The sequence below is a fragment of the Coenobita brevimanus genome, chromosome 71, assembly GCF_032717465.1.
Source record: "Coenobita brevimanus isolate Jiangsu-jjx chromosome 71, ASM3271746v2, whole genome shotgun sequence".
In the NCBI taxonomy this organism is placed as follows: Eukaryota; Metazoa; Arthropoda; class Malacostraca; order Decapoda; family Coenobitidae; genus Coenobita; species Coenobita brevimanus.
In genome coordinates, this window is record NC_137024.1 from 21,129,010 (window position 1) to 21,147,745 (window position 18,736).

At 42.3% G+C, this 18,736-nt stretch overlaps 1 protein-coding gene across 1 annotated transcript in view; it reads left to right on the forward strand.

Annotated features, from left to right (window-relative positions):
- Positions 1-18,736, forward strand: part of LOC145406698 (potassium voltage-gated channel subfamily KQT member 1-like) — a 553,790-nt gene that overhangs the window by 200,488 nt on the left and 334,566 nt on the right. Inside the window, exon 6 of the mRNA XM_080277799.1 lies at positions 14,944-15,054. Coding sequence (XP_080133925.1) covers positions 14,944-15,054 — 111 coding nt within the window. The remainder of the gene's footprint in view (positions 1-14,943; positions 15,055-18,736) is intronic.

Sequence of the window (18,736 nt, forward strand, 5' to 3'; positions counted from 1 at the left end):
GTAGTTGGTGAGTGGGGTGTGCCTGCAGAGATGGATGAGAATGGCAGTGCTTTAATGGACATTTCTGCTGGGAAGGGGTTGGTGATAGCCAATACCCTCTTCTGGCACAAAATGATCCATAGCTATACGTGGCGAGTGATGAGAAGGGTGGGCGGTGAACTGAATAAACAGAAGGCAATGATTCATCATATGTGTGTGGATGATAGGATGAGGTGTATAATGGATGGAAGAGCATATAGAGGCTGGGGGAGTGAATTTTCTGACCAGCACTTTGTGGTGGTGAGAATCAAGGTCCAAATAAAGTGAAGAAATAGAAGGGGAGCAAGGGAGGTAAAAGTTCATAGAAAGAGGGTGGAAAGGTTACAAGAGGATGGAGAGAAGGCAGAATATAAGAGAGAAGTGGAGCAGCGATTGGGTAAATATGGATTGGAGCAAATGGAAGACGTGGAAGGTGTGTTCAAGATATTCACGGTAATCGGTGCAGCATGTGAGGTGTTGTGTTGGGTGAAGAGAAGACGAAAGGGGATGCAGGGAAAAGCATGGTGGAATGAAGAGGTGAGACAGGCTGTAGCACAAAAGAAGAAAGCATAGTGTGAATGGATGAGAAACATGGGAGTGGAAAAAGTTGAGAGACAGAAGAGAGTTATATGTAGAGAGGGAGAGAGAGGTGAAAAGATTAGTAAGAGAGAGTAAGAGGCGAGTGGATGAGGAATTTGGAAGGAATTTGAATGTAAAGTGGAGAGAATGTAAGACAATGTTCTGGAAAGAGGTAAAGATAGTTAGACAGGGTGTCAAAGAAGTTAGTCGGTGAATGAAAGATAAAAATTGTACATTACTAGTGAAGGGAGAAGTGAGCAGATGAAGAGAACACTTGAAGGAATTGATGAACATAGAAAATGAAAGTAATGCAAGTATAAGTGGCTGAGGCATGGCTGGGAGATGGATGAATGTGAGAAAACTGGAAAAAATCAGTAGGATGGAAGTTGCGGAAGCAATGAAGAAAGTCAAAGTGGGAAAGCCTCAGGAACTGATGGAGTGTGTGGTGAAATGCTGAAGCATGGGGGAGAGATAGTAATAGAACAGATGTGGAAGATGCGCAGATTGGCCTGGGAGGAAGGTAGAGTCCCGGAGGACTGGACGTCAGGTATAATTATTCCCCTGTAAAAAGGAAATGGGGAAAAAGAGGTGCATGGTAATTATAGGGACATTTGTCTTCTTAGTGTAGTAGGAAAAGTATATGGTAGGCTACTTATTGACAGAGTTTGGGAAATAACAGAGGCATTAGTTCGAGAAGAACAGGGAGGTTTTAGGAAGGGAAGAGGTTGTGTAGATCAGATATTCATTCTTAGATCCTTAGTGGAAAAGTGTAGAGAAAGGAAAGAAGTTGTATGCAACATTAATGGATTTGGAGAAAGCATATGACAGGGTGAATAGACAAGGCTTGTGGAAAGTATTAAGAATATATGGAGTAGATGGGACGTTATTGAATGCCGTGAAGACTGGTCAGTGATACTGGTCAGTAGTTGAGTGGATTCTGTTTATTCCCATTCTTGAATTGGGGAACAATGTTTCCTTTCTTCCAAATATCAGGTAATTTACCTTGACCTAAGGATTCCTCGAATATTAAATATTGTGGTCTACTTAACTATTTTGCACATTCATGTAGCACCCAACCTGAAATTTCGTCAGGACCATTTGCTTTTCTTTTGTGTAGTTTATTTAACTCTTCCTGAACTTCTTTTTCTGATAACTCTAAATCTTGGTAATATGTGTGGGCATGCATGTTCCATACCATCCCCTTCAAAATTATTTTCTTCTGTAAAAACTGATTGGAATGTAGTTTTTAGTACTTTACAAATATCTTTTTCTTGTGTATAGATGATCCCCTCGTCCATAATGGACTGTATTTTATCTTTAACTTTGGTTTTGCTTTGGATGTAGCTGTAAAATAGCTTAGGTTCATCACTACTTTTTTTTTTTTACGATGTCTTCCTCAAGCTGTCTTTGAACTTCTCTCCTTACTCTTGTATAATCATTTGTTTCCTGTTTATAGTTGTTATATGCCCAATCACTATTGTGTCCTCTGTATCTGTTCCACAACAAGTTTCATTTTTCTTTTGATTTTTATAATTTTGTATTGAACCATTTCTTTATTTTCGTTTCTGTTTCTTTGTGCTGTGGGATGTAATTTTGGACTCCTTTTTCATAAAATTCATAAACTTTCTCTATATAACATTTAAATCTTGTCCTCTAAGCTCCTTTTCCCAATCTTTTCTAAAAACAAGAGAGAGGTATATGTGAGCAGAAGGGAGGTGAAGAGACTGGTGAAGGAGAGTAAGAAGAAAGTGGATGAGGAATTTGGGAGGAATCTGAGTGTGAAATGGAGGGAGAGTTAGATATTGTTTTGGAAGGAGGTAAAGAAAGTAAGGCAGTGTGAAAGGGAAATAGTAGGGGAGTGAAAGATAGGAATATATAATAGTTTGTTGATGGAGAAGAGAGAGAAATTGAGGAGATGGAAGGAACACTTTGAGGATTTGTTGAATTTAGAGGGTGAGAGCAGTGCGAGTATAAGTGGTTGGGGAATGGCTGGGAGAGGAGATGCGTGGAGGGAGAAAGAGATCAGTAGGGCGGAAGTAGTGAAAGCATTGAAGAAGATGAAGATGGGAAAGGCCCCAGGAATTGATGGAGTGTGTGGTGAAATGCTGAGGTATGGGGGTGAGATTGTTATGGAGTGGATATGGAAGAGTGTAGATTGGCTTGGGAAGAGGGAAGAGTTCCAGAGGACTGGAAATCAGGTATAATTGTTCCTTTATACAAAGGAAAAGGGGAGAGAGAAGTATGTGGTAACCATAGGGGTATTTGCCTTCTTAGTGTGACTGGTAAAATATATGGAAGAATATTCATTCATAGGGTTAGGCATATGACAGAGGAGCTAGTTGGAGAAGAACAAGGGGGATTTAGGAAGGGAAAGGGGTGTGTAGATCAGACATTTGTTTTAAGATGTTTAATGGAGAAGTATCTAGAGAAGGGAAAGTGTATGCTGCCTACATGGACTTGGAGAAATCTTATGACAGAATAGATAGGCAACGTATGTGGAAGGTATTAAGAATGGAGTGGAGGAGAAATTGTTGAGTGCTGTGAAGAGTATGTACGAAGGAGCTAGTGCTACGGTGAGAGTGGATGGTGAGCTGAGTGAGTTCCTTGATCTCAATGTGGGACTGAAACAGGGTTGTGTGATGTCTCCATGGCAGTTTAATATATACATGGATGGGGTTGTAAAGGAGATGCGAGGTAGGGCAGTGGATGTGGGGGTGGCTCTAATGAATGAGGGTGAGATTTGGAAGATTCCGATGTTGCTGTTTGATGATGATACAGTATTGTTGAGTGAAGATGAGTGGGAGTTGCAAGGTTTGTTGAATGAATTTAGGGCAGTGTGTAGGAGGAGGGAGCTGAAAGTTAATGTAAACAAGAGTAAAGTTATGGTGTTTGAGAGGAATGAAGTCACAGAATGTACAGTGAGGTTGGATGGTGAGGATATGGAGAATGTGGGTGCATTCAAGTACTTGGGTAGTGTGATGAGTAAGGATGGAACGTTGGGGGATGAAGTACGTGAAAGGGTACAGCAGGGAAGGAAGGTTGTTGGCTCACTGAAAGCAGTGATGAGAAATAGGGAGGTGAGTATGGAAGTTAAAAAGTTACTGCATGATAGTATTGTGATCCCTACCCTAACGTATGGAAGCGAGGCGTGGACCTTGCAAGAGGGGAACAAGTCAAGAGTGAGAGCAGTGGAAATGAGTTACTTGAGAGGAGCATGTGGAGTGACATGGAGGGACAGGTTGACGAATGAAGAAGTGAAGGAACGTTGTGAGGTGGATGTGGATGTGGTTGAGAAGATTAGGAGAAATACACTGAGATGGTTTGGACATGTGGACAGAGTGGAGAATGAAAGACTGATTAAGAGGGTATATGTAGGTGAGGTGGAGGGAGGGAGAGGGAGGGGTAGACCGAGGATGAGGTGGAGGGATGGAGCTGAGAGGTATATGAGGGAGGGGGGAGTGAGTTGGGGGAAGGGTAGTCAAATGGTGGGTGACAGAGAGACTTGGAGGTGTTTTGTCTGCGGCCACCCTTTGCGGGATTAGGGCATCAGGCTATAGATAGATAGATAGACTTCTTTAGATCATGGTAGTTTCCATCTTTGTAATTTAGGCTCATTTTTTAACTCATTACTGTTACCTATGTCATATGCAATCCTGAAATTGCAATTTAATAATGCATGGTCACTTTAGGAAGGAAAAGGGTGTGTAGATCAGATATTTGTTCTAAGATGTTTAGTGGAGAAGTATCTAGAGAAGGGAAAGAAAGTGTATGCTGCCTTCATGGACTTGGAGAAAGCTTATGACAGAATAGATAGGAATGGTATGTGGAAGGTATTAAGAATATATGGAGTGGAGGGGAAATTGTTGAGTGCTCTGAAGAGTATGTACGAAGGAGCTAGTGCTACGGTGAGAGTGGATGGTGAGCTGAGTGAGTTTTTTTATCTCAGTGTGGGACTGAAATAGGGTTGTGTGATGTCTCCATGGCTGTTTAATATATACATGGATGGGGTTGTAAATGAGGTGCAAGGTAGGGCAGTGGATGTGGGGGTGGCTCTAATGAATGAGGGTGAGATTTGGAAGATTCCAGTGTTGCTATTTGATGATGATACAGTATTGTTGAGTGAATATGAATGGGAGTTGCAAGGTTTGGTGAATGAATTCGGGACAGTGTGTAGGAGGAGGAAGCTGATAGTTAATGTAAACAAAAGTAAAGTTATGGTGTTTGAGAGGAATGAAGTCACAGAATGTACTGTGAGGTTGGATGGTGAGGATATGGAGAATGTGAGTGTATTCAAGTACTTGGGTAGTGTGAAGAGTAAGGATGGAACTTTGAGGGATGAAGTGCGTGAAAGGGTACAGCAGGGAAGGAAGGTTGTTGGTTCACTGAAAGCAGTGATGAGAAATAGGGAGGTGAGTATGGAAGTTAAGAAGTCACTGCATGATAGTATTGTGATCCCTACCCTGATGTATGGAAGCGAGGCGTGGACCTTGCACGAGGGGAACAAGTCAAGTGTGAGAGCAATGGAAATGAGTTACTTGAGAGGAGCATGTGAAGTGACATGGAGGGACAGGTTGACGAATGAAGAAGTGAAGGAGCGTTGTGGGGTGGATGTGGATGTGGTTGAGAAGATTAGGAGAAATACACTGAGGTGGTTTGGACATGTGGAGAGAATGGAGAATGAACGACTGACTAAGAGGGTGTATGTAGGTGAGGTAGAGGGAGGGGTAGACCGAGAATGAGGTGTAGGGATGGAGTTGAGAGGTATACGAGGGAGGGGGGGGTGAGTTGGGGGAAGGGTAGTCAAATGGTGGGTGACAGAGCGACTTGGAGGCGTTTTGTCTGCGGCCACCCTTTGCGGGATTAGGGGGTCGGGCTATAGATAGATAGACTTTTGCCGAATGGAGGGTGATACAATATATTGTGAATATCATTTTCTTGCCTAGTAAATATAAGATCTAGTACTGATGAATCATCAAGTTCTCTTTTTCTTGTGTTTTTCTTTACACGTTGTGCTAGGAAAAAGTCCTGCACAAGATACAGTTTTTGACCCCAACAGCTTTCATGGCTGGTTACATCTAGAGTATTCCAATTTGTATTATACTGAAATCATCAGTTAATACAATTCTTTCAGATTTCCAGAAGTAGACTGTAGCACCATTCGAGCAGGGCAGTACTCGCAAGGTGGATGGAAAGCTGATGAGAGGGAGAGCTGGAACTCCCGTTTCATCAGCCCTCGGGACTAGGTCCCGACCATCCCCCTTTGCTGAACTTTTTCAGTGTCTCAGTAACACAGAGAGTAGGCCAGCATGCTCTCCAATACAAGTTGCTCTAACTATCAACACCAAACTACATGCACAGGACACACCACACTTCCTTTTCAAAATTAAAAAAAGAAAATGGCGTCGAATAACAGCCTCGAAGTTCCTAGGGGGGGGGAGACCATAAATGCCCCCATCTTCTGCCTCTCTCCCGGTGACAACTCAAGATGCCTGGAACCACTGCCTGACTCTCTTCTTCATTTCTGCAACATTCGTGGCCATTCCTCTAACTTTCACTCTGTTGAGCACCACCTCTCCTTCTCTAAACCTCACTTTTTTTTTCTGAGACTCAGTTGTCTGAGGCAACTGACAGCAGACTCTTTTCTGTATCCTCCTACTTTCTCTATACTCATTTCAAAGCCAAAGGAGGCTGTTGTGTATACATACGCAACAACTTATCCTGCTCTCGTGTTCCTGAACTCGATTCTTCTGAATTCTCCACACTCTGGCTTCGGCTTTCCTGTCATTCTCTAACTAAATATATCTGCGATGTTTACTTATCTCCTAATTCTACTGACTATCAAAAATTCTTTGACACTCTTACTTCTACGATGGAACACATTCTATCCATTCCTCCTTTCTCTGAAATCACCATTTTAGGAGATTTCAATGTTCACCACCACCTTTGGCTCTCCTCTCCTTTCACTGATCCACCTGTGAACAAGCTTACACCTTTTCTATCCTTAATGACCTAGAGCAGCTTGTACAGCACCCTACCCATATCACTGACTGCCTTGGAGAGAGCTCCAACATACTTGACTTCTTCCTTACAACTAATCCTTCTGCTTACACTGTTAATCTTTTCTCTCCATTGGGTTCCTCAGATCACAACCTTATCACCTTAACCTGTCCTATTGCTCCGATACGGCCTGCGGACCCTCCAAAGAAACGTTGTCTGTGGCACTTTGGAGCAGTGGATTGGGAGGCCCTCAGGCAGTACTTCTTTTATTTTCCCTGGAATGATTATTGCTTCCAGCCGGGAGCCATCTGGGTGTGCCTTGCGCATTATGGAGGTTATTCTCTTGGGCATAGAAGCATACATTCCTTTCTCATATCCTTTGACTAATGCACGAAAGCCTTGGTTTAATCACGCTTGTTCTAATGCTGTCCGCAACAAGGAGAGGGCCTATAAAAGGTACCGGAGCCAACCCACCCCTAAATCACATCTTTTATACGTTTCTGCCCGGAATCATGCTAAGTCTGTTCTTCGCTCTGCAAAAAATAATTTCGTCCGTACTAAATGCTCTCAACTCTCTAACTCGAATTCTTCCTGCTCCTTCTGGCACCTTGCCAAAAACCTTTCTAAAAACTTTACCTCATCATCCTTCCCTCCTCTTTACTCTGATGGCTCTGTAGCTATTTCTTCTACTGATAAAGCAGATCTCTTCTCTCAGACTTTCTCCTCCAATTTCACCTTAGACGATTCCAGTGCTGTTCCTCCATCACTTCCCCCCTCTGACTTCCTCATGGCTGACATTAAAATTTCTTCAGCTGATGTAGTTTCTGCCATCACAGGCCTCAGTACTAATAAGGCATGTGGGCCTGATGGAGTCCCTCCTGTTGTTCTCAAGAACTGTGCTTCTGTGCTTACACCCTGCCTAGGCAAACTCTTTCGCCTCTGTCTGTCAACTTGTACCTTTCCTTCTTGCTGGAAGTTTGCTCTTATTCAGCCAGTCCCAAAGAAGGGTGACCACTCCCAACCCTCTAACTATCGTCCAGTTGCTTTAACATCCTGTATCTCAAAAGTTTTCGAGTCTGTTCTTAATAGAAAAATTTTAAAGCATCTTTCCTATCACAACCTTCTTTCTGATCATCAGTATGGGTTCCATCAGGGACGCTCCACAGGCGATCTTCTCACCTACCTTTCAGACTCCTGGTCATCCTCCTTTCGGGACTTTGGTGAAAGCTTTGCCATTGCACTTGACATCTCAAAGGCTTTCGATAGAGTCTGGCATAAATCTTTATTTTCCAAACTGCCCTCTTACAGTTTCTATCCTTCTATCTGTGCCTTCATCTCTAGCTTCCTTTCTGGTCGTTCTATAGCCGCTGTTGTAGATGGCCGTCGTTCTTCTAGATTTATTAACAGTGGTGTTCCTCAGGGTTCTGTCCTATCACCAACTTTCTTCCTTTTATTCATCAATGTCCTTCTAAGCTGTACATCTAACTCTATCCACTCATACGCTGATGACTCCACCCTTCACCTTTCCATTCGATTCCCGCAACGTCCATCTCAGCAGTTACTTCAACAAACAAGGGATGTGGCTATGGCACACCTAATGTCTGACTTGGCTCATATCTCTAACTGGGGTAAAAATAATCTGGTTGTTCTTAATGCATCAAAGACTCAATTTTTGCACCTATCAACCCGACAAAATCTTCCATAGGTATACCCACTAATGTTTAATAATATTCAGCTTAATCCTGCATCATTCTTGAACATACTTGCTGTTTCATTTACTCGGGACTTATCTTGGAGAGATCATGTTACATCTCTTGTATAATCTGCTTCCAAGAGATTTGGTGTGCTAAGCCGACTCTGTTCCTTCTTTACCTCTGCATAACTGTTGACTCTATATAGGGGTTTTATCCGCCCCTGCGTGGAGTACAAGTCTCATGTGTGGGGAGGCTCCCCTTATACAGCTCTTTTCAATAGGGTGGAGTCAAAGGCTTTTTTCCTCATTAACTCTCCTCCTCTTACTGACTCCCTTCGACCTTTGTCTCTTCACTGCACTGTTGCATCTTTACCTCTTTTCTATCGCTACTTCAATGGTCACTGCTCCTCTGAACTGTCTGCATGCATTCCTCCACCTCTACGACGGGCGCGTAGCACCCGTCTAGCAGCAAACTCTCATCCCTTTTCTGTCCAACTCTCTAATGCAAGAGTTAACCGTTACTCCCAGTCCTTCATTTATGCTACAGGTCATCTCTGGAACTGTCTCCCTCTGTCTGTATTTCCTGCTTCCCATGATCTCCAGTCTTTCAAACGTAGTGTCCAAGCATCTCGAAATGATCGGATTTTGAATTTGGCTCTCTCTTGCATTTTGTTTTTCTCTTCTAAGGGACAGTTTTGCGGGCTCGTTGCTTTTGGTTCGTTCTTCCTCACATAAATATATATATATATATATATATATATATATATATATATATATATATATATATATATATATATATATATATTGTAATGCTTTTAAACTCTGAATTGTACTCTCCGCCAGGTCTTCATATTCGCCTCTCCCAAGTGTTTGTTCTGGGTGGCATGTATAAATTAGCCACAGTTACTCTCCCTTCAGATGTGTTAATCTCTACTGCAATCAGTTCTACTTGTGAGGGTATATCTAGTTTTATTTCTTTGACTTGTAGATTTTTCTTTGTTAATATTATAATTCCCCCTATTTTTTTTTATTCCTATCTCATCTCCATATATTTTATTACTCTAACTTTAGGATATCGTTTGATATCCTTGGGGTTATTTTTGTTTCAGTTAGGCAAATAATATGTGGTTCCTTTTCTTTGGTATAGTTTTTCATCTCCAATAATTTCAATACCTTTCCATCTACATTTGAGAACATCAACTTAATCACTTTGTTTACATACTTGCCATAGCTTGAGTCTAAAAACTTTCTTATTATTATTCCCTTTTGGTTATATACCACTTTCGTACCTGCAATCCAATTGCTTTGTAAACAATTTTGCTCTTCTCTTCCTCTGATCTTTCCTCGTTCTTTGTTTTTGCTTCCTCAATCTTCTCCTTTAGTGTTCCCAATTCCTCTTGATTTAGGCATCTTTTTATCCATCTATCTGTCTATCTGTTGCCAGACTCCTCAATCCCTTTTGGGGTGGCCACAAACAAATCGCCTCCACGTAGCCCTGTCCCCCGCCATTTCACTGCCATGCTCCCAACTCACACCCTCCTCTCTCATATACCTCTCCACCCCATCCCTCCATCTCATCCTCGGCCTCCCCCTTCCTCTTCCCCCCTCCACCTCACTCACATACACTCTCTTCGTCAGTCTTTCACCCTCCATCCTCTCCACATGGCCAAACCACCTCAGTGTGTTCCTCATAACGATTCCTATCACATCCACATCAACACCACAACGCTCCTTTATATCCTCATTCGTCAGCCTGTCTCTCCATGTGACTCCACAGGCTCCTCTTAAATAACTCATTTCCACTACTCTCACTCTTGACTTATGTCCTTCCAACAACATCCAAGCTTCACTTCCGTACGTTAGAGTTGGTATCACAATACTGTCATGTAGTAACTTTTTCACTTCCATGCTCATTTCCCTGTTTCTTATCACTTCTTTCAAGGAACCAGCAACCTTTCTTCCCTTCTGTATCCTTTCAAGCACTTCACCCCCCAAACCTCCATCCTTACTCATCACACTACCCAAGTACTTAAACGTACTCACATTTTCCAATTCCTCACCATCCAACCTCGCTGTACATTCACTGACTTCACCTCTCTCAAAGACCATCACTTTACTCTTCCCTACATTCACCTTTAGATTCCGTTTCTTACACACTCTCCCAAACTCATCCCCCAAGCCTTGCAGCTCCCCTTCGTCTTCACTCGACAACACAGTATCATCTGCAAACAACAGTACAGGGAATTTCCAAACACTATCCTCTCTCACCAGAGCCACTCCAACATCCAGTACCCTACCTTGTACCTCTTTTATTAACCCACCCATGTACAGATTGAACAACCATGGAGACATGACACATCTCTGTTTCAACCCAATCTTCAAAGAGAAAAATTCACTTAGTTCACCATCCACACGCACTGCAGCCTTCGCACCATCATATATACTCTTCACAGCATTCAATAACTTCCCATCTACTCCATATATTCTTAATCCTTTCCACAATCCTTGTCTATCCACCCTGCCATATGCTTTCTCCAAATCCATGAAAGCCGCATACAACTTCTTTCCCTTCCCTAGAAACTTTTCCACTAAAGATCTAAGAATGAATATCTGATCTACAAAACCTCTTCCCTTCCTAAAGCTTCCCTGTTCTTCACCAACTAATTCCTCTGTTCTTTCTCTAACTCTGTCAATAAGTATCCTACCATACACTTTTCCTATTACACTAAGAAGACAAATGCCCCTATGATTACCACACACTTCTTTTTCCCCTTTTCCTTTGTACAAGGGAATAATTATACCTGACTTCCAATCCTCCGGGACTCTACAGTACCTTCCTCCCAGGCCAATCTGCACATCTTCCACATCCATTCTACTACTATCTCTCCTCCATGCTTCAGCATATCACCACACACTCCATCAATTCCTGGGGTTTTCCCCAATTTAACTTTCTTCATTGCTTCCACAACTTCTATCCTACTGATTTCTTCCTGTCTTCTCACCTCCCTCCTTCTCCCAGCCATTTCCCAGCCACTTATACTCACATTACTTCTATCCTGTATGTTCAACAATTCCTTAAAGTGTTCTCTCCATCTGCTCGCTTTTTCTCCCTTCTCCACTAGTAAACTACCATTTTTATCTTTCACTCCCCTGCTAACCTCACTTCCACCCTGTCTTACTTTCTTCACCTCTTTCCAGATCATTTTCTTAGTCTCTCCACTTTACACTCAAATTCCTTCCAAATTCCTCATCCATCTCTTCTTACTCTCTCTTACTTATCTTTTCACCTCCCTTTCTTTCTACATATAACTCTCTCTTCCACCTCTCAGCTTCTTGCATGCCCCTATTTCTCATCCATTTATTGTATGCTTTCTTCTTTTGTGCCAAAGCCTTTCCCATCTCTTCAGTCCACCAAGCTGTTCCTTGCATTCCCCTCCTTCTTCTCTTCCTCCCACACACCACATCACATGCTGCACATATTTCTTTTGTAGATATCCTGCACACACCTTCCACGTCCTCCATCTGTTCCAATTCATATTTGCCCAATCGTTCCTCCACTTCTCTCTTATACTCTGCCTTTTTCTCATCCTCTTGTAACCTTTCCACTCTCCTTGCAACTACTCCTTTCTCTCGTCTTTCCCTTCTTCTATTTCTCCATCTTACTTGGATCCTAATTTTGACCACCACCAAGTAATGATCAGAAAGTCCACTCCCCCAACCTCTATATGCTCTTGCATCCATTACACATCTTCGCATCCTTTCATTCACACACACATAATCAATCATTGCCCTCCTTTCATTCAGTTCACCACCCACCCTTCTCATCACTCGCCATGTATACCTGTGGATCATTTTATGCCTGAAGAGGGTATTGGCTATCACCAACCCCCTCCCAGCACAAATGTCCACTAATGTACTGCCATTCTCATCTATCTCAGCAGGCACACCCCACTCACCAACTATTCCATCCACCTTCACATTCCCTACTTTACCATTCATATCACCAGTCAAAAACACACTCTCATTCCTTCCAAACTTTTCCATGCACACTTCCACATTTGTCCAGAACTCTTCTCTCACTCTGCTAGCGTGATCTTGCGTTGGCACATACACACACACAATCCCCCACATTTGTATTCCAACTTTCAACCTTACCCACACAATCCTTCCCCCAAGTGATCCATACTGTCTTATGCTCTTCTTCCATCTTTTTCTCACAACTATACATACTCCCTCTTTTGCCCTCTCATTCTCACCTACTCCTGCACATATACCCCATCCATACTTCCATTCTCTCACACTTTCTCCTCTCCATTTTGTTTCAGTTATTCCACATACATCCACTTTCGCACCCTCAGGCACCTGGACAATCTCTCTCTCTTTCACCTCATCATTCGCACCTCTTGCATTTCATGTTGCCATTATCGAGTCCTTTGTCCAGTCATGGGTCGTCATCGTTTGGTCAGGCCTTGTCCGAGGCTTCTTGTTTGTCTTTTTAGTTAGTTGTTTTCCGGGGAGGGGCACTAACCCTCCGCCAACCCTTTTAGTCGCCTTTTACGACAAGCAGGGATACTGGGGGAGTATTCTTGAAAAACCTTCCTACCCCCAGGGGGTCTTTTCCATGAGTTTGTTGGCATTTTTTAATACTTACTCTACAGTGTTTGCACTCTGGCAAGTTACTTTTAGGGGCCTTGACTTGTCTCATATTTCCCTAACCCTTTTATGTTCTTCTCTGTCTTCACAGATATCCTCTGATGCTTGCTTCAGTATGTTCATTAGATTTTCCATCTCCTTTTTGTCCCTTGAGATTCTTTATTTTATTTCTTCACCTATGCCAGTGATTACTATAGACTTTAATCTCTACAGCTTCCCTGACTGGTTTGGGGTTGTTTTTTATGATTTCTTTCACATCCTTTCTTACATTTTGTTCTTCTGCCTTTGTTTCTAAATAATTCTTTACTTTCACCATTTCAGCATATGTAGTTTGAACCTCATCTTTGCGATTTCTCACCATTTCATTTACCTGTGTTATTTTCTCTTCAGTGTTACCAGTTTGGATTATCAGACTGCTTGCTTGCCTGGTTTTCTCCGTATCATTTCTGAAATCATCCATAATTATCTTAAGGTTGACAACTGTACGTCCCATTTCACTAGCCTTCGTTCTCATTTAATTTACCACAACTGATAGTTCATCAATTTGTGGCTGTTCTGTATATTTCCTTTATTAATGCTTCATTTTTCCCTTCTGTTTGCGTAGCTTATTCTTGATTTCATCAATTTCCTTTTGAAAAGTTCTCTCTTGTCTATTTACATTTTCAACTATTCTATTGTAGCTTCCATTTCAACCAGTTCCGGGAAGAAATCATTCCTTTTTTTTTTTTACCTTTATCTCTTAGCACCTTCTAAAGGCATCTTTCCAAAATATGAAGCCTTCTTAAAGAAAAGATAATCTCTACTTACAGCAGTTGCATCACTGCTGTCTACTTGCCTTGGTATTGTCTAGCTGATGTAAGGAAACTCGGCACATTCCTAGACACTGATTTATAGATGTTTGCTTACTTTAAACTACACTTATTTGCAATTATTTGTTTTACTATGTTGGAACATCACTTAAATTACTGTAAACGAGCTTGACCCATAAACAGATACAGCTTCGGTGTTCCCAGAGCAGAGCTCAGTGGTAAATGTCTGACTCGTGTGTGTGTGTGTGTGTGTGTGTGTGATTTATTGCTTAACAGGTAATGCAGCGACATATTTGTTATGGCTGAAATAGCCAGTATAATACAATTTTCTTTCAGCTCACATAGGGCCACCTGTGGCAACCTTCGCTCATTTAGTCCACTGCCTTTTTTTTACTTTTTTTTACTTTAATATAAACTAAATATGTATGAATAAACTACAGTATTATGCATAAGGCTGGAAGAATTTGAACTTGGCTTCATGGCTGCATCACAGAAAACAAACTATAGGGGGTAACTTTTTTTTTTTTTAAATAAAATATTTTTCAGAATTTTATAACCAAAAAAGTTCATACAAAATCTGGAGTCCTAGGGAGTGTTCCTGTAAAGTTTCATTAAAGTCAGTCCTCAGGCCTGGGAGGAGTTGCAGGATAAACTCATATAGGGACAGACAATGGTCTGTCATTATAAAGAGATTACTTGACTATTATACCCAGTTTTATAAAGGTGTACTCACCTAAAGTTAGAGTAGTTTTTTTTTTTTTTTTTTTTTTTATGAATACCTTCTGTCATGAACAGAAACCACTCGGAGTACGAGTTCTACTGTCGCAGGTGAATCTGAGAAATCATGGGTAAAATTTTACTTTCTTCTTAACGAGAAATATTATAAAGTTGTTTAGCTTTAATGTACAGTAAGTCCTCGCTATATGTAAGAAATGTGTTCCAGAATATCAGTATTCTCTCCATACAGTTATTTCTTAAAACTGGGGGAAAATGGCACATCAACTTAGTAGGTTGCAATACTCATAGAGATTTAATAAGCAATTATTTTAAGTATTATTGTAGACTGTGGGTGTACAATATAGCGAAACAGATAAATAAATGTATAAACAAGTAACAAAGGCCACATGCAGTGTAAGGAGGACTTCCTGTACTTTTAGGATGAAATGTTACCCAGCCTCTTTTTGTTTTTGTCAGATAACTGTGACAACCATAGGCTATGGAGACACCGTGCCCAGGACGTGGATGGGGAAAATTGTTGCCTCCTGCTTCAGTGTATTCGCCATCTCCTTCTTCGCCCTTCCAGCCGTGAGTGATCATTATCCAGCCATGATCAAGTAGCTAACTCTTTGAATGCTAATACAGGTATTACTCATAATGGAATAAACCTGTCTAGTTTTAGCCTTGATGATTTTCCCAGCTGTATCAGCAGCAGAAAAAGGGTAATTTGATATAGTTTTTTTTAACCATTGAGCATTAAGATTACTCTCAGATGACAAAACATCTGGGGTAAGCCTGAATGAAGTATTCAAATGAACAATCACAATGAAAGGGTTGACTTAGGATTAATTTAATCAGATTTTAACTCACAGCCTTATATAATGTACTACAGATTACTTGTATGCTCACTTGTCTATCTATCTATATACCTAGGCTGCTTCCCCCAAGGAAAGGGAGGTAGCCGAGACAGGACGACACACTCCCCATTTACTCATCCATTCAAACACATTCATTCGCATCTTAGCCCCAAAGGGAAGAACGGACAGATCCTCACCGCACCACACTGCACAAGGGTCAACTGCGCAATGCAATCAGTGACATCCGCAGCAGGGCCCGACAGCAGAGCTGGTTTACCCCTGCCACATCATAACAGACTCATCCCCATACCCGCACCTGACCTGAAATAACTGATCAGACCAAATGCGGGAGAATATCCCCTCAGGGCTGCATCATCACTTATTCATTCACAATTTCTCTCCATTTATTTCTGTCATGCACAGCCACTCTTCCTTGCTCAACAGACATCCCTCTCGCATCCAGCGCTCTCTTCACACTGTCCATCCATCCTATTCGTGGTCTCCCTCTCAGCCTTACACCTCTCACATCAGATCTAGTTATCATTTTCACCAATCACTCATTATCCATTCTCTCCATATGCCCAAACCATCGCAACACCCTCTGCTCAACTCTACCAGTCATCTCCCGAAGAACTCCAGTTCTCCTTCACACTTCATCATTCCGCACCCGATCCATATGCGTCACTCCACACATACTCCTCAGACACCTCATCTCCATTACATTCAAACTTTTCCTCTCTGCTACACCCATATTCCATGTTTCAGCCCCATATAATGCAGTCGGTACCACAACACCCTCATACAGCCTTCTCTTTACATCCATTCTAAGCGAACGACATCTAAACACTTTTTTCATTCCTCCCAGCACCTTTCCTACTTCATTTATTTTAAACTTCACTTCTGCATCTACTCTTCCATCCACAGCAACCTGTGACCCTAGATATTTAAAACACTACCTCCTGAAGCAACTCCCTCTTCAAAACTATATTCATCCCCCTACCATCTACCAACCTCGTACACTTCATCACTTTACTCTTATTCTCATTTACTTTCAATTTCCTCCTTTCACTCACCCTTCCAAACTCCTCTACCAACTGTCTCAATCTCTCCTCTGAATCAGCCACCAGTGCAGTATCATCTGCAAACAGCAGCTGCTTCAGATTCCACTCTCCACCATCAACATTCACCAGACTCAGACCTCCACCTAAAACTCTTGCATTCACCTCCCTTACAACACCATCCATGTAAATATTAAACAACCAAGGCGACATCACACATCCCTGTCGCAGCCCCACTCTCACAGGAAACCAATCACTCACAGCATTTCCCACTCTTACGCTCTACTATTTACATAAAAACTTTTCACCCCTTTTAGTAACCTACCATCAAGTCCATACAATCGTAAAACAGTCCACAAAGCCTCCCTATCAGTTCTATCATACGCTTTCTCTAAATCCATAAATGCCCAAAATACATCCTTGCCTTTCGTTAAATACTTTTCACACACTTGTCTCACCGCAAACACCTGATCCACGCATCCCCTCCCTCTCCTAAAGCCACACTGCTCATCACCAATCACTCCCTCTGTTCCCTCTCTAACTCTCGTAATTAACACTCTACCATACACCTTACCTACAACACTCAACAGACTTATACCCCTAAAGCTAGTACATTCAAACTTATCACCCTTGCCTTTATACAACGAGACCACACAAGCACTTGCCCAGTCAACTGACACCATACCTTTCACAAAGCACACATTCAACAATCTTACTAACCAGTCAACAATAGTCACTCCACCACCCTTCAGGCATTCCACAGCACACCCATCCATACCTGCAGCTTTCCCTGTTTCCATCTCCTTTACTGCCTTCTCCACTTCCTCCTTCGTGATCAAAGAATCATTCAGCTCTCCCAACACATTTATTCCTTGCAGCCTTCCATCCGCCACAATCTCAGCCACCCTTTCCTCCTCTACATTTAACAATCTTTCAAAATACTCTGCCCATCTCTTCCTTACTGCATCCATCTCAATTAACATCCTTCCATCCTCTGCTTTTACTCGTTCTTCCTTCCCAGACTCTCCCTTTCGCACCCTTTTCACCTCCTTCCAAAACATTTTCTTATTCTGTTGAAAATTCTTAGTCAGCCGCCTACCCCACCTCTCATCTGCTGCCACTTTAGCATCACGCACAGCCCTTCTCGCCCCATTCCTCTTTTCCTTATACCTCTCATATGACATCTCATCCTTCCTCTGCAGCCACACTTCATATGCACGTCTTTTCTCAGCCACAGCCATACTTACTTCCTCGCACCACCATTCACTTCCTTTTCTTACACCACCACCCACACGTCTCACACCACACACCTCTTCTGCATGTTCCACCACAGCACTCTTAAATAACTGCCATTCCTCCTCCACACTGCCATTTTCCCGATCTTTCACTGCGTTCCACTCATCTTTCAATTTCTCTTGATACTCTATCTTTTTCTCTCTTTTATCCAACTCACTCACTTTCAAAACCTCCCTGCCACACCAAACTCTCCTAGCTCTCACCCATCTCTTACCTACTCTTAACTTTCCCTCCACCAGGTAGTGGTCAGACATACCTCCACCCTCCCCTCTCAGAACTCTCACATCCAACAATCTTCCTATTACATTCCTAGACACAACCACATAGTCCATCAAAGCTCTATCAACAACCCTTCCACCCTCCTGTCTCACCCATGTATACTTATAAATATCTTTCTTCTCAAACAGCGTATTTCCAATCACCATCTCTCGCTCAACACACATCGCTATCATTCGCTCCCCATTTTCATTTCTTCCAGGCGCACCATGCATACCAACTACACCTTCAACTGCTACATTTCCCATTCTAGCATTCAGATCTCCCATCATTACCACATTCACATTCGCTCCAAAACTCTGCAGACATTCATCAACATCATTCCAGAAAGACTCCCTCTCTTCTTCATCCCTTTCACCACCAGGCCCATATGCACTCACAACAGAACTCACGTTCAAATTTCGCTTTCACCCACATCAGTCTGGATGACACCTCTTTCCATTCAATCACACACTGCTGTGCTTCCGGACTCACTAACAAGGCCACACCTTCACTTGCCCTTCCTCTATCAACACCTGACAATCTTCCATTCACACTTCCAAACATAGACTCACCCTTCCCTTTCATCTTCGTTTCACTCAAAGCTAACACATCCAACTTTCTTCTCACAGACATTCTCCCAATTTCCTCCCTTTTAGCCTCAATTGTACTACATCCACACACATTCATAGACCCAATCTTCAGGGTACGGGGATAACTTCATCCCCCATCCCTTTCTCTGGCCTGTCTCTTTTTAGGAACTAAAAAACAGAGGAGGGGGTCCCTAGTCCCCTCACCCCGCCC